At 38.7% G+C, this 15195-nt stretch overlaps 1 protein-coding gene across 1 annotated transcript; it reads right to left on the bottom strand.

The window, feature by feature from the left end:
* Positions 1–3473: 3473 nt before the first annotated feature.
* On the bottom strand, positions 3474–15058 carry LOC115918589 (F-box only protein 38-like). Its single transcript, XM_030984418.1, has 10 exons — positions 14797–15058; positions 12527–13456; positions 11356–11590; positions 10584–10757; positions 8726–9979; positions 7984–8159; positions 7309–7460; positions 6742–6836; positions 5859–5951; positions 3474–4705 (listed from the first exon to the last, which is right to left on the bottom strand). The coding sequence occupies exons 2-10, from the start codon at positions 13427–13429 to the stop codon at positions 4533–4535; spliced, it is 3255 nt and encodes a 1084-aa protein (XP_030840278.1). The 5' UTR covers positions 13430–13456; positions 14797–15058; the 3' UTR covers positions 3474–4532.
* Between the last annotated feature and the right edge of the window lie 137 nt (positions 15059–15195).

Raw genomic sequence — 15195 nt, 5'->3', positions numbered from 1 at the left:
GATTATCAAGATATTTATGATTGAAATTACAAATTTTGAAAACCGTTTCATGGTTTTCATAACACTACAGTCTATTGCGGAAAACGAGTATGGTAAAACCGGTCACTCTAAGATTTTTACTTTTTTGAGGCACTTCTTGATCATTTTGAGCCGCAATTTTTTTAGGCCGCTTCAATATTACACCATATCACAGACACTGATAACACGTAGGGCCGTGTATCTCAGATTTAACATTGTTAAACGATCCCTTTAATGAGCCCAACCACACAAAATGTGGAATATCCTGAAAGAGTTAAAAACAAAATCAGGTATTACAATACATAATTGAGAATGCCAACAAGAAATGAATACGATTAGGACAGCAAATTGTATTTATGGCAATCATAATCATAATCATAATTCATTACAGTAAGATATAGAAAGATGCTGCACAGCAATGACCACAATAGAAACATCAATTTCTAATGGTCTAAATTTCATTTTTTACCAATGAATATCAATAAAATCCTCATCTGTCGTACCAATATAGCTTAGCAAAATGTACTGCTAATAGATTCCTTTGTGTACAAAATTATTCAATGCTCACTATTTTGTCAATTAGCCATACCTTGATAATAATATACCATACTTTATATAGCGCATATCACAATATGTCTCTATACATGTATATGCAAGAAGTACTCATACTCGGTTGTTTCATTCACTCCATTAAAATCTTGTTCAGGAACAAAAACAAAAACGAGAGGTGCACAAATATTAAATTAGAAGAGATTTTAAAAAGTAAAAAGATAAAATGGCTACTTGTGCATATTAGTGAGATGACTAACGAGGGAAATATCCATTTGCAAACATCTAGCTAGCACATTGGAGGATTTCATGCAACAATTAATGCCCTGGTTTCTCTATAATAAAAACATTTCAGCAAAAAAAAAAGATAACATGGCACTGCAGCATTCATATTAATTTGTATCTGAAACTAGTATAATATGCACATTCAGACAATTTGAATGACAACACATTGCAAAGTCACTAAAATAAAACTTGTTTGGGAAGCACTTCAATGAGGACACAGATATTGGGGTGGGATATACAAAATATTTGCCTTGGATCATAATAATGTGCATGATATGCTTTAGAAAAGTATATAACCTGGTGTATATATATATATATATATATAAACAGTCGAAACACGAAAAGTGGTCTTTGTAGACAGGTTCCGTTAGTACATGTTTCAACGGGATGCAATTTTCAAGGGAAACAAAAATGAGGTCTTTGTAGACAGGTTTGACAGTATAAAATATCTAAAAGATCTTTGTGAAGCCTTCATCATTGTTTAGTATTCATTTTTCTCACACTGGTGGGGGGGGGGGGGGGGGGGGGCGGACGCTTCATTTCCCTTGTGGCTCTTTTCCAAGCCTTCCGGGGCGGTATTCTGAACATTGTTGAATCTTTTGTTGTATCTTCTGGAGATAATACAGCTTGTAAGTTGGTATTCTGAAAATTGTTGTAGCGGTCTATTATCTCTCGAAGGACCGCCTCTATCTTATCTTTGACACAACCATTTTTGTGGACCCTACCTATCAAGATCTATTTTTTATAAGCATGATAAGTAGGTCAACCAATAGGAGTGCTTTGTGCTTTATCTTTGCGCTTGTTAATTTTTGGCCTAATTAGATTGTTGCACGCTTATTCAAGTCGTCATCAATTAATTATCAAGCTAATGCATAGTGCTGTGGCATATTGTTTTCACTTAGCTGGTTGTTAAGGTTAATTCACCATGATTAATAGGATAAAACAGACACCGACTGCGAGTGTGGAACATCCGCGCAATCTATGCCACACTTATTAAGATGCCCACTCCTAGATGACCAATGCTGCCTGGAAGACCTAGTGGCAGCAAATGAGAAGGATCTTCAGTTTGCAAAAGCCTGGCAGAACATTTGAGATCAGATGATGGACACGAAAGAAGAAGAATAGAATAAGAAGAAAGAGATGGATGGCAACAAGCAAAAAAGAAACAAAAACTTAAGTAGGGTAAAGAAGAGGTGATGGTGTTGGTGTCGGAGGTGGCTTCAAGGAAGGGTCACATCACCGGTCCTTTATCCTCGATTAATATATGAAGAAGAAGAAGATGGATGGCAACAAGCAAAAAGAAAAAAAAACTTTAGTAAAGAAGATGTGATGGTGTTGGAGGTGGCTTCAGGGAAGGGTCTAATCACCGGTCCTTTATCCTCGTTAATTCACCTTGATTAATAGAAAAAGAAGAAGAAGATGGATGGCAACAAGCAAAAAAAGAAATGAAAACTTTAGTAAAGAAGAGGTGATGGTGTTGGTGTCGGAAGTCTTCAAGGAAGGGTCACATCACCAGTCCTTTATCCTCGACATTGACTAATCACATGAAAAACACGGCGTTAGAGACGATCTGCGAAGTTAGGAGCGGGATAAGTGGCCGGAAGAGGAGCGCCGAAGATGTTCGAAGAAAGTTTTCTATGGAAAAGAGTAAGGTAAAGAGAAAGGCTGCCCAAAGGAAGAGGGAGGCGGTCTGTGAAGTTGTAAGCGTGAGATAAGTGGCAAAAAGAGGAGCGCCGAAGATGTCAGAAGAAAGTTTTCCATGGAAAAGAGTAAACTCAAGAGAAAGACTGCCCAAAGGAAGAGGGAGATGGTCTGTGAAGTTGTAAGCAGGATAAATGGCAGAGAGACGAGTGCTGAAGATGTTTGAAGAAAGTTTCCATGAATGTGGCAGAAGACACTACAGAAGAGAACTTCATCAGAAATTACAGGTTAGGGTATAACAATTTTAATGCCCTCTTGGACATGATCCATGATAACAAATCATTTTAACGACAAAAAAAAGTAAGGTAAAGAGAAAGGCTGCCCAAAGGAAGAGGGGGGCGGGAGGAACAGGAGGGGGGCCACTCCTTCTCCCATTGGCCGACTGGGAGGAAGTCCTCTGCGACTTCATTAGTAAAGAAGGTTTGAATGGGTGTGCAGGCCCGGAACTTGAAACCCCTATATTCTGCCCAGGCACCGATACTTCAAAGTCAAGAGCTGGCAGGGATATTGGAAACGAAGAAATGAAGCATCACTGCGTTTGACAAGAAAAGTGTCATCCTTCAGACGAGAAGTCCTCTGATACACAAGCTGAAAGAAATAATAGAAAGTCTACTGCGTGACTTGTACAGCATATTTATAACTCCACAAGCAATCATTGCAGCCACAGACTTGACCCTTCTGGACTACAAGAACAAGGAGAATCTTTGTGCACCATCTCAGATTGCACCAGAGAGCCTGGGACCCCAGAGCTTACAGGGCCCGCTTTAGGGCCCTGAACCCTGGCTAAAGGGACTTTGCGCTTGGCGCACATGATATTTAATTTTACTTAAATGTTATTAATTGAAAATTCCAAATGTTGACAGCTATGAAAAGAGATGAAAGAAAAGATACAAAAAAAGATAAGACAAAAGTTACAACAATTTTCAGAATACCAACTTTATCTTAACCTCTAAGATACAACAATATTAGAGATAACACAAGTTTCATAATACCGCCCTCAACATGCTCTCATATCTTCAAGCATCTCCTTCCAGGTTTTGCGAGGTCTGAACAAAAGTACATTGCAAATACTACTTTGAACATGTGGAATTTTCTTCTGGGGGGAGGGGGGAACCTTCAATTGAAAACATGATCATATCTTTACCAATGCACCACTAATCTAGTGTCTCCATATGGGATTGTAGACATCACGGTAGAATGTGTGGAAATTTATTGCCATACAGCTTTCTGTGCAACGAAAAAAGGTGCATACACAAGTCCTACTCTCCCACAATGTCAAACTATTGAAGTAAATTGATAACAGGGGAAGAAAAGACCGATCAACGACCATCCGTTGTGAACTCTCTGTATATACCTTTAATAAAAAAACATGATCATTTCTTTACGCTAAATGCACCACTAAGCCAGAGTCAGTACGCGATGAATTACCGGTATGCAATTTTAGACTTCATGGTAGTATGTGTAGAAATTTATTAATATGCAGCTTTCTGTGCAACGAAAAAGGTGCATACATAGAGCTACTCTCCCACAATATCAAACTATTAAGTAAATTGATAACGGAGGAAGGAGAGACGAATCAACGACTATCAGTCGTCAACTCTCCGTATATACCTTTAATAAAAAACATGATCATTTCTTCACTATAAATGCACCACCAATCCAGTGTCAGTACGCAATACCGGTATGCAATTTTAAACTTCACGGTAGTACGTGTACAAACGTTATTGCCATGCATGCAGCTATCTATGCGCTGAATAAGCTAAATACACAAGTCCTGGACCCCGTTTCACAAAACTTGTCATCAGAGACAAATTACAGTTTTTGTTATAAGCTACTGAAATCCTTGCTTCTGATTGGTTATCAGCAGATTTGTCACTGATTTTTGTAATTTGTCATTAAAATAAGGCTTTGTGAGACGGGTCCCAGCTCTCCCACAATATCAAACTAATTAAATTGGGAACAGAGGAAGGAGAGACGAATCAACGACCATCGGTTGTGAACTCTGCGTACATAGAAGTGCTATCTTGGTCAGATGTTTGGATGTACACGCAGAATAGACTTGGAAAGATCTTCTGCTTCTCTTGTATCGCCGTGGCAATGGGCTCGGCGAGATGCTCCCTTAGTCCCTCTATGTTTTCACGCCTGTTTTTACCTATGATTACAAGAACAAAACAATATGGATATGACTTTTCATTAATGTTACTCTTAATTTTTTTTGTAGTAATACCTAGCTCCTCGTAACTATTCACTCTCAACAAATTTCTGAAAGTTTACCGATCCCCAAAATATAGATTGCTCTGCATGTTATGGGCTTTGTGTCATTGTAGTATACTAGCATTAAAATATGAGCTTCAAATACTACTTCTACAAAGAAATATTGCAAGTTTAAATACACCTTCAATCAACATCAAAATTACTTGTGAGTAGACTACTTGATGAAATCGCACAGAATAAGGCATGGAGTTTTAAGTTGTTTTTTTCCTTCTTCAATCCCGTTATTTCTTATCTGTTGGCCTGTAGAATGCTGGTTAAAGTTTTTCAAGGATTATTTTATACATTCTAGCTGTATACAAATTTTCTAGGGCACCACACTAACTTTTTTGGAAAGGGGGTCCAGATTTTTTTTTTAAATGTCTTTAAACATAAGCTCTATATTATATAAACAATTTAAAATTGTAGGGGTTCTAGGGGTTGGCAATAAAGCAAAAAATTGAAAGAAAAAGCAACGCCTATGGGTGTCCTGGTTTATTGCCGTTTGGTCTACACCCAGTTCGTCAACTATCCACATGGTCTAATGACCATTTTGTCTACTTATCATTTGGTCTAATGACCATTTAGGCTAATAGTCATTTGGTCTAATCTCAAATAAGTCTACTACCTATTTGGTCTATTGCTCATTTAATCTTATTCCCAGATGGTCCAATTTCCAGTTTGTTGAATGCCCAATTTGCCTACTATCCATATGGCCTAATAATCATTTAATCACAGATAATAATAATCACCAAATGATTATTAGACCCCAGGGGGTGTTTCACAAAGATCCTAAGCCGAACTTAACTCTAAGTGTAACTTCAAAATTATGGAGAGCCATTTGTAGCCTTAAAATAAAATATATTCAAAAGCGAAAATTGAACTATTTCAGACTTTTTATAAATTCCACATCAAGAACATGAGATCTCTTTTGTTTAATAATTTGTATCAACATTTCATGCCTTTTAAAATAACTTTTACAAAATATTTTCATAGATGCTTAGGATCTTTGTGAAACAACCCCCAGAATAAATTAAGCTATTCTATATCCTCACCATATGAAGGAGAGACCCCCAGCCGCCATGTTTTACTGTGTAGGAGAGGTTTCATCCATGGAAGGTCTGTTATCACTTCCAGCTTGTCGTCTTCTGTCAAGGAGAAACAGAGGAGAAAATCAATAAATAACTTTCTTTTATTTTTATTACTCAAACTATATCATTCCTGTATATACAAGACACTTTTATAATACATGATGTTCGAGTCAATGGTTCAAGTACCCCCCAATTTTTTTTTTTTTTTTTGTTATTTTGTAAATGTATATGTCTTGTAGTGTCTTGTGTATTTGTGTTGTAATACAAAATATCACAAAATCATTATACATGAAAGTTGAGCCCAGCTTTATAAATTCCTAAAAATCAATCACAATTTTCATCCAAAGGGAATTATATTGTATAAATTCATTGCTTGTTTCACAAACTAACATACACGAATAGGTTTAAGTACAGCAGATACGCCTTTTTCACGAAATCCAGTTAGCAGGGTTCAGATAACTTTGTCTCAGATTTTGAAAAAAAATCTTGGATTTAGCTCATGCTGCAATGATAATTATAAGCCTTTAGGTCAATCAGGAACCCCGTGGCTTTTACAAGCAGATCGCCTGTCTGATTATCAAGATATTAATGATTGGAAATCGTAACCAAATTTTGTGTTTTCCTAACAGTTTTCATAACACTACAGTCTATTGGAGAAAAGGAGTATGGTAAAACCGGTCACTTGAAGATTTTTTACTTTTTTGAGGCACTTTTTGATAATTTTGAAGCGCAATTTTTATTTAGGGCTTCAATTTAACACCATATCACAGACACTTATAACACGTAGGGCTGTGCATTTCAGATTTAACATTGTTAAACGATGCCAATAAAAGAATGAATGTCTTACCAAACACCATATGATCCAGTTTGATTCCATCCTCATTGTAGCCATGGAGGGCTTTCCGATGAGCTTCTTTCAAGTCTCTTTCAAATAACAGGATCCTGCAAAAAGCAACAAAAACAAGACCACTCTGGATATAATACATTTGTTTTTACAATAGTCATTATTAATGTGAAAGCCCTGTTTTTCATGGAAGGGTAGGAACTTTTTCAGAATACTGCAAAGTGCAATTGTGCACACAACTTGGCAATGGTATTTTCATAGGTTGGCAATTCAGAATTTATGTTTGAATTACAATCATATCCATCCACAAAATTGTTGAAAACTCTTGACTTGGGGAACCTGTATTAATATGCTACCGGAACCTACTGCTTTTGGTAAATCTAAACCTTAAATCTCTCTTTTTTTTTTTAATGTATGCAGAAACATATATATACTACAAGATTTTAAAAGATGAACAGGGCCTACAACTAAACTACGATGATGACTTGAATCACAAAATCTACACAATATTTAATATTTTGATCAAAAAATATTCCTGCCTATTGACTTTGGTGTTTGGTTTTTACTTACTGATTAAGACCACTGAAGACGTGTACCCAGTCCCATATTGCTGTGCCATGGTGAGCCTGAGGTGGGGTCGTACTATCCACAATGAGTAAGGCATTGTGATTCAAGGTACATAGTCTACTCTCAAGGGTTCCCTTGATCTCACTGACTGACGCCTGTATTCAAAGTATTCAAATCTATCTTGTTAATACCCCCAATAACGTCATGATATACAATGCAAATCACCATAACATCCTGAACTTATAAAATGTGTGGAACATAAAATAATCATGGAACAAGACAAATCCAAGACATGACAAATTTAAAGAATTTAATTTGAACCTCACATGTGTGCTAGTCTAAAACACCCCTTCAAAATCCAAACTTCATATAATTTAGAAAGACTACATAGATAGGACACAGACCTAGAGCAATGTCTTGTGAGAAAACCCCATCACAAGGAGTATGCTAGAACAGAAATTTTCTCCTGACTTACATAAAGCTAATAATATGTGGTGTTCCTCAGGGTTCCGTGTTGGGACCTACACTGTTTTTGTTGTACATAAACGATTTGCCAAACTCAACAAATTATTTTTGTCCCATTTATCCTTTCAATGTTAACCATTCACATTTGATTGTTATATTAATGTACTTTTGTTTGGATAATAAACTTCAAACTTAAACTCAAACTCAACTCACATGTGACATTGGACGGAATCTGATGAATCTATCAGTTAGTCTGGGTGGGTAGCTAAGGACGAGCTCAGATATGATGGAGTCGTACTGCATCTTGGGGCACTGTTCAAACTGTACCCTGCTCAGGTTGCATTGGACGTCGGACACACTGAGATGCTTGAAGATCGGCAGATTGTGACCTAGTGATGACAACCACAGAAATGAAATATTCTTGTGGGTAAATTAAAAATGATGCAAATTCATGTACATAATAAGTTTCAGAAACATTTGAACACAATGAGTTACATTAGTTTTCATATTTTCATGAAATTTTATGGTACTACAAGAACAGTAACATACACCCCTGGATTGTGGGGGTATATGTGATTTACTAGGCATCAAATTAAACAAATTTTGAACAATGAAGTAATCACTGACAGCAAGATAACCAAGAAAAGCAAAAAAAAAAGCAGGAAACTTGAAGAGAATCATGACCGTTTTGCACTTCTCAAGCAGACATGTGTAGAAAACAGAGAAAGGCAAAAGATGGCCTTTTTAACACACTAAATGATACTTGTTTTGCTTCAACAACATTTCCTAATGTAGAGGAGTTAAAAACAGATGAAAGTATAATTCAACTAATCTTACTATCACAAATGTTATACAACTTATCTATAAGTAGAAATACATTTATAATGAGGCATTTGGATGATCATATGTCATACTTTTAAGTTTGGTTCAATGGAGTGCTACATTTATGCATTACCTTGGATGGATTTGAGGTTTGGACAATCCTCTACATCGATATGTGAGATTCCGCAATCATCCAATGTGGCAGATGCCAAGGATTGCGAGTCGCATCTGAAAACCAAGACCGGATCTGCTTCCATGACAGGGTCGCTAGTACTGGTGGCTTGGTCACACATCATCGGGCTTGGGTCTGGAGGGGACGACTGGGTGTCCCTCTGGACCTGGACACCAACACTCTGGCAGGTACCATCAACAGCGTCGTCGCTTTCGTCAGGCATGGATGGAAGAGAGGAGAAGTCATCATCCTCCTCATCATCGTCATCATTGCTTAGCTCCTGCATCATCGTCCCATGGATGGGGCATGATCCAGCCATAGACATAGCCGAGGTGGAAGCATCTCGCACGTTCCTCTTAGGCGGGGTACTTTGGACGCTTGGACTGAATTCTTGAGGTTGGTCTATCGCACTACCTTGGACTGCTCGACAAGCATTTTCAACATTATCTCTTCGATCTGTCCTATGTTCATCTACCCTTGATTCCCTAGCTACCGAGTCTGAAAATGTAACATCACAGTGTATCCCTATTTCGGCTTCATCTGTGTCGACACCTACAGATGTAGAGGAATGTTTTCTTTTATTACACACACTCCGAGGCTTGCTTTCCTGCGAGTCACTTGATGTCCCATGCACATCCATAGAAGTGGATGCCTTTTCTGAGTTTCTTAATGATACATTTGATGATGATGATGCTGATGCATTTGGTGATGCAACGTTACTTTGACCTGCCGGGAGATCCTCAGGTCTTTCCTGTGGATTCTCCATCACGGCTGGCTGTATCCGGTGGGGTTGTCTTTCTGGCACTTGGACTTGGACTTGTACATTCTGCGGAGGAACATCCTGGATCTGTCGGTGTGGTCCCCTGTCCGCATTGCCCTGCTGCTGCTGCTGCTGCTGCCTCAGTGGTTCTTGGTGGATCGGTGCTACATCTGGTACCTGGACCTCAGCCTGGTTCTGGGGCTGTGGGGGATGCTGTGCTCCGGGATTCTGCATGGCCACCAGAGCGGATGACACACCGATGCCCGTCCCTGCACTGAGACCAACCCTGGAGCAACCCTTGGGCGGCTTGGGAAACATACGCTCTAGGTGGATGTCCTCCAGGTTTGGGAGCCACTCTATGAAGTGAGAAAGAGACTGGCTGTCGTTGAGTTGGATCCCATGACAGTGGTGGAGATGAAGAGATGTCAATTGTGACCAATTGGTATCAACAGGCTCTGAAATACAATATACATAGGAAATACCAAGCTAAAATCACCCCTCATTGAAGAAGAATTTGTACATGTACATCTCTGAATATCTTTTCCTGAAAGATATCTGGATATTTCGATCTTAAATATTATGAAACAAGTATTATTGGCTATTTTCTCTATACAATGTTGCCTAAAATCCACATATCTGTACTCAAGAATTTTAGAAGCATGTAATAAATGCTTGTGATGAAGAGTAGAATGATGGCTAGAATGCCTGGTCAATAGACATAAGATCTATACACAAGATATGGATCATAAGTAAGTGGACAGAAATGAGAGAGGGATAGAGAGAGAAAGAAAAAGGGAGATAAAGAGTGAGATAAAGAGAGAGAGAGAAAGGGTGATAAAGAGAAAGAGAGAGAACGAGAGAGAGAGAAAGAAAGAAACAGATCTAGACAAAGTTTATATTCATAAAAAACTGACTAAGCCTAGTTTTCAACCACATACATACTACATGTACATACTAGATAACCCAACGTAATTAGTTTAAAACAACTAACTTTGTAAGGTCATTATGAATATTGGCCTTGGTAAACAGAAATCAATAAAATATGGGGGAATGGCTTACCAACATCCAGCCATCCTCTAGGGTATCTGAGATGAGGGCAGTTGTAGACGGTGAGCGAGGTGAGATTGGGAAAGACCTGGCCCATGGCCTTCATACCCATGTCAGTCATCAGAGCAGGGTTCTCATTGATCTCAGCCAGACCTTTGCTTACCAGGTCCGTCGAAGAGTACTTCCCTGGAATCGAACATCATATAACATCATATAAACTATGGTTGATTATTGATAGATGACATAATCGGTCGCATGTATGTAGTTTTTGGAGCGAAATTATTCCACAACAATAGAAAAAGATTTTCAACATTGTTTATATACACTTTTGGATCTCAATGCCACCAGATTTTGGATGAAACTGCAATAGACCACTTTTCGTAATGTAAGTGTAACCAAATCTAAGGCATACGTCTTTGTGAAGTACCTCGATACAAATTATTTCATTCATCCGTTACAAATAACTGTATTTCAGTCAGAATACCAACTGCATACATTAGTTGTTGCCAGGTGGGACAAACAGTATGGCTTTCCCTGCCTTACGACACATAATATATGCATTTTGCATTCTGATTATAATAAAATTATTCATTACAGGTAAATGCAATATTTGTATTAAAGCACTTCACAACGACATATGCATCAAATTTGATTACATTATGAGAATGCTCTATTGAGGTTTGATATGAAAATTTGGTAATCCACAAAAGTTTCTGGTTTCGCTGTAGTGAGACTGTAGGAAGTGTAGTCAGCTCTACAGATAAGAAAGTGGATGCCGGCCTACCTGAGTTTGACCAGGGATCTACATAGCCCAGATGAAGATGCTTGACATTGTAAAACTTGCTCTCGATGGCTTTGAGTGCCAAGAAGAGACTGTCCCTGGTCAGGCACGGCTGTAGACTGAGACTCTCCAGAGTCTTGTACGCAGCCAGCAGGAGATGGCCCAGGTCCTGCTCCGTGCAGTTCTTGCACCCGCTGATGAGGACCGTTTTCAGATTGCGAAAACCATGAGTACACTCCTACACAAGTGGGAAAGGAAAAGAATGTTACAATATATGATATGATCCAGCAAGCAAGATATAGATGTAAAACGACTATGGTGCAAGACCCGGAAGCTTGGACATCACCCCCCCCCCCCCCCTTGAAGTTAGATCTGGAAGCTTGGCAGCTGGAGACAGCTGTCTTCCAGAAGCTTTGGTATTCAAGGTATTCAAGGTATAATAGTGAGAGGGTGGTGAAAATATGATCTACTAAAACAAAAATCTTAAAATACATAATACTTGGGAGATATTCTTGCTGATGAGGACTGTTTTCAGATTGTGAAAACCATGAGTGCACTCTTACACAAGTGGGAAAGGAAAAGAGTGTTATAGTAGTGAGAGGGTGGCGAAAATATGTTCTACTAAAAAAAAAATCTAAAAAACATAATACTTGGGAGATATTCTATTGCACCCTTGCAATTCTTGCACCCGCTGATGACGAAAACGATGAGTACACTCCTACACAAGACGGAAAGGAAAAGAATATTATAATGATGAGAGGGTGGTGAAAATATGAAAATATGATCTACTCAAAAAATCTTTAAAAAATCATAAAACATGGAGATACTGATTCCTCAATTGTAAAATAGTAATGTACTAAAATTTACTTTTTTCCTAGTGTATGGTAATCAGGGATAATGTAAAGAATGAAAAATCTTATGAACAGACATTACACTAGATATAGATAGTCTAGAACCTTTTTGATTCGCATAATGAATTATAGGTGACTGTGTTGTCCTTTATTGTGACCCGTCTGAAGACAATCCACGCAAAAGGTTGTTGCACTATTTCATCGATAGCTTTGCAATCAACAGTTTCTTGCAATATAAATGTGATTTTAGGCCATATTCAGTAGTCATGTATCATATTTGCAGACCATGCATCCTGAAAGAAAATGTAGAAGGCAAAACCTACCTGTGCCGATTCCTCCACTTTATGTTGTATCAGTCCACCGAGGAACGGAACACGTACCAATTCCAACCTCTCCAGGTTCAGGCATCTGGCCAGATTGTCGATAAGAGCCACATACTTGAGAGCATTCAGTGGCCCAAAGCAGTTCCTCATCACAAATGATCTGAGTCCTGGACAGATGAAATTCTGGAAAGGTTGAGAACTGGTGAGTTCTACCCATTCCAAGACCACCTCTTGCACGTGTGGCGTCTCTGGCAGCTCTGGAAGCGTCACCCCGGTCAGATGCAGTTTCCGGATGTGGTAGCCGGGAACGAGAGTGAAGTAGGGCCGGCAGTCTGCGTCAAAGCAACCGCCCCTGTTGGAGAAGTGTCCCAAGTCCAGCTCTGGCATTTCATCCACGAGGGAATCCGCAAGGTCTAGACTGGATATCTCCACCTGCCGTAGGTTGCCGCATCGCTTCAACTCCTTGACGATACCCTGGGTCATCTGATCCGACCTGTTCAGATAGGGATGAAATCCTGCATTTTCTGGATAGATGTGCAGTCCCTGGATGACTTCCAACTTGGGGCACCGCTTCAGGATCTTTGTGAAAGCGGACAGGGTGAATCCCTTGGGGACGTATCCATGCCACATGTGTTCCGTGAGGTTGATCTCCTTCACCACCTTAAGGTACGAATGCACAGCCAGCTGGAAATGATGGTTCAACCTCTCGCAGGAGAAGATGGTCCTCAGCGGTAGATAATGAAAGATCTTCTCCAGGAGTTCTAACGAGAGTTGGCTGATGTAGTCCTCTCCTGTTATCTCCTCACTCTGATGAGCCCTGTCCTCTGATGAGACAGCTCCATCTCCTTTACTCATCCTCGTTTTCATCCGTTTCTGTGAACTTTTGGACTTTGCCTTGGGCATCGTTGATTGTGGTCTTCACACCCAATTCTTGTTTCAAAAAAGAAAATTATAAATGGTGACAAGTGTCAACATTTGGGTAAAATAGATGTTAAGAGTTTGTTAGGGTACAATAACTAGACCACAAAAAACACGAATTTCAATTGTTAATCCCTCTTATTTTTGGCTTTATTATAATATCTATTGGAGAGGCATTCAAACCAAGTCCGAGTCAGAGAAAGAATTAATTTCCCTTATCCTAATTTTTGTTTATTTTTTCAAATTATAAACAAAACCAGTCATGGATATAGATTGTAGATCTATGTAGTTAATTGGTAAGCTCAAAACTCATGTTTATCAAATAGACCTAAACAAAAGACGCTCGTTCGTTCGTGTCTCCTTAGATCAAGATTAATGAATCTTGATCTTCGAAGTAGTTGCTACAACCAGCCGTGTCAGACACGTTGCCCCGGGGTGCGAGATAGGACTCTTGTAGCGTGCTACAAGAGTAATTTACTGTCAATACGAAAGTGACACTAACAATGTTAGACCCAACAATCTCGAATTGTACAGAGCAAATGGGGGGGGGGGGGGGGGGAGTGATAGTCTACATCAAAGAGTTGCCAATCTTTGTTTAAATATGATCAGCATTCTTCCAGTATTTGCGTAAAGGTAAAGGTAAAGATATATCACAACTTCAAGAATTCAGAATTTTACTCTAATCAGATCATATTGCATGCTCAAACTGTCACCAATTATTTTCTTCTCATTTTTCTGCTTTTGTAAAAACCAACTCAATATCTGGTTGGACTTCCCCTTGCCTTGGCTTTAAAAGATTTATGAAATATTGAATGCAAACTTCTTCAAATTACTGTTTTAAATCAACTGTCCGGTTACACAATCTAACCGTATCGGACGCACGTCTAAATAATAAATTACAATACAAGAATGAATACAAGATTCCTGATTTAGCACCAAAAGAGCTGTGTCTAGACCAAATTAGACATGTGTTGTTATGACTCTGGGAAGCTCTGACGCCGATGCCGTCGGAGCTTCCCGGAGTTAGTGTTGTCACTGACTAAGTTACCGTCATTTATGAAAGAAAAAAACAAGAAATGATCCCGAGACTGAGTCTGACTCTGAGAGAACATGTCAATGGGCCTAGACAATAATTGTCTGAACAGAAAGAATGAGATTGAGACATGTTGTGAGCTGAGAGTGTGTGTGAGAGTGAGACTGAGAGACCAAGAGAAGATCAGTGCAGTGAATGAGTGATGATGATAAAATGAGCAGATGAGTGAGACTGAGATGAGATCGACTCACTGAGCTGAGGTTTAATTTTGTTTAACTCTGACAGTTATAAATAAATGTAGGCTTGCTCTAGGTCTTACCCAAGACAAAAACAGTTCAAATCTATCAGGCTGCACTCCCTAATCAAAGCAAGACTCTAAGAGTCAAAGTAAAACCAAAAGGACAAACTGATGAACCATCTTGAACCTTCCGCACAAGTATCGTAATGCCTACATATAGAATATGCATCGCATTATTGATAACTGGTCTAGACTACATTGTGAAACTTGGGTAATATTGATTTCGTAATATTTCAAATAGTACGATGATTTACCTATGTTTTTGTATTCAATTTTTTAAAGTAGTCTAAATAATTAATTTCTATTTTACTAATGTAGAATTTTAATCTAGAATGTGATATTAAATATTAAAACACCAACAAAATCCTGTTTTAAAGTTAATTTATTATCGATATGGTTCGTGATAATCGATTAAGCAGA

The sequence above is a fragment of the Strongylocentrotus purpuratus genome, unplaced genomic scaffold, assembly GCF_000002235.5.
Source record: "Strongylocentrotus purpuratus isolate Spur 01 unplaced genomic scaffold, Spur_5.0 spur5_contig_833, whole genome shotgun sequence".
Lineage (NCBI taxonomy): Eukaryota > Metazoa > Echinodermata > Echinoidea > Camarodonta > Strongylocentrotidae > Strongylocentrotus > Strongylocentrotus purpuratus.
Note: the sequence above shows the minus strand (reverse complement) of the source record. Positions and strands in the feature narration are given on the sequence as shown.

Coding starts and splice junctions, on each gene's coding strand:
- LOC115918589 (XM_030984418.1), bottom strand. CDS start 13,429: ATGCCCAAGGCAAAGTCCAAAAGTTCACAGAAACGGATGAAAACGAGG. Junction 11,591..12,526: donor AAGTGGAGGAATCGGCACAG/GTAGGTTTTGCC, acceptor CCACTTGTGTAG/GAGTGTACTCATGGTTTTCG. Junction 6,837..7,308: donor GTCTTCAGTGGTCTTAATCA/GTAAGTAAAAAC, acceptor TGCTTTTTGCAG/GATCCTGTTATTTGAAAGAG.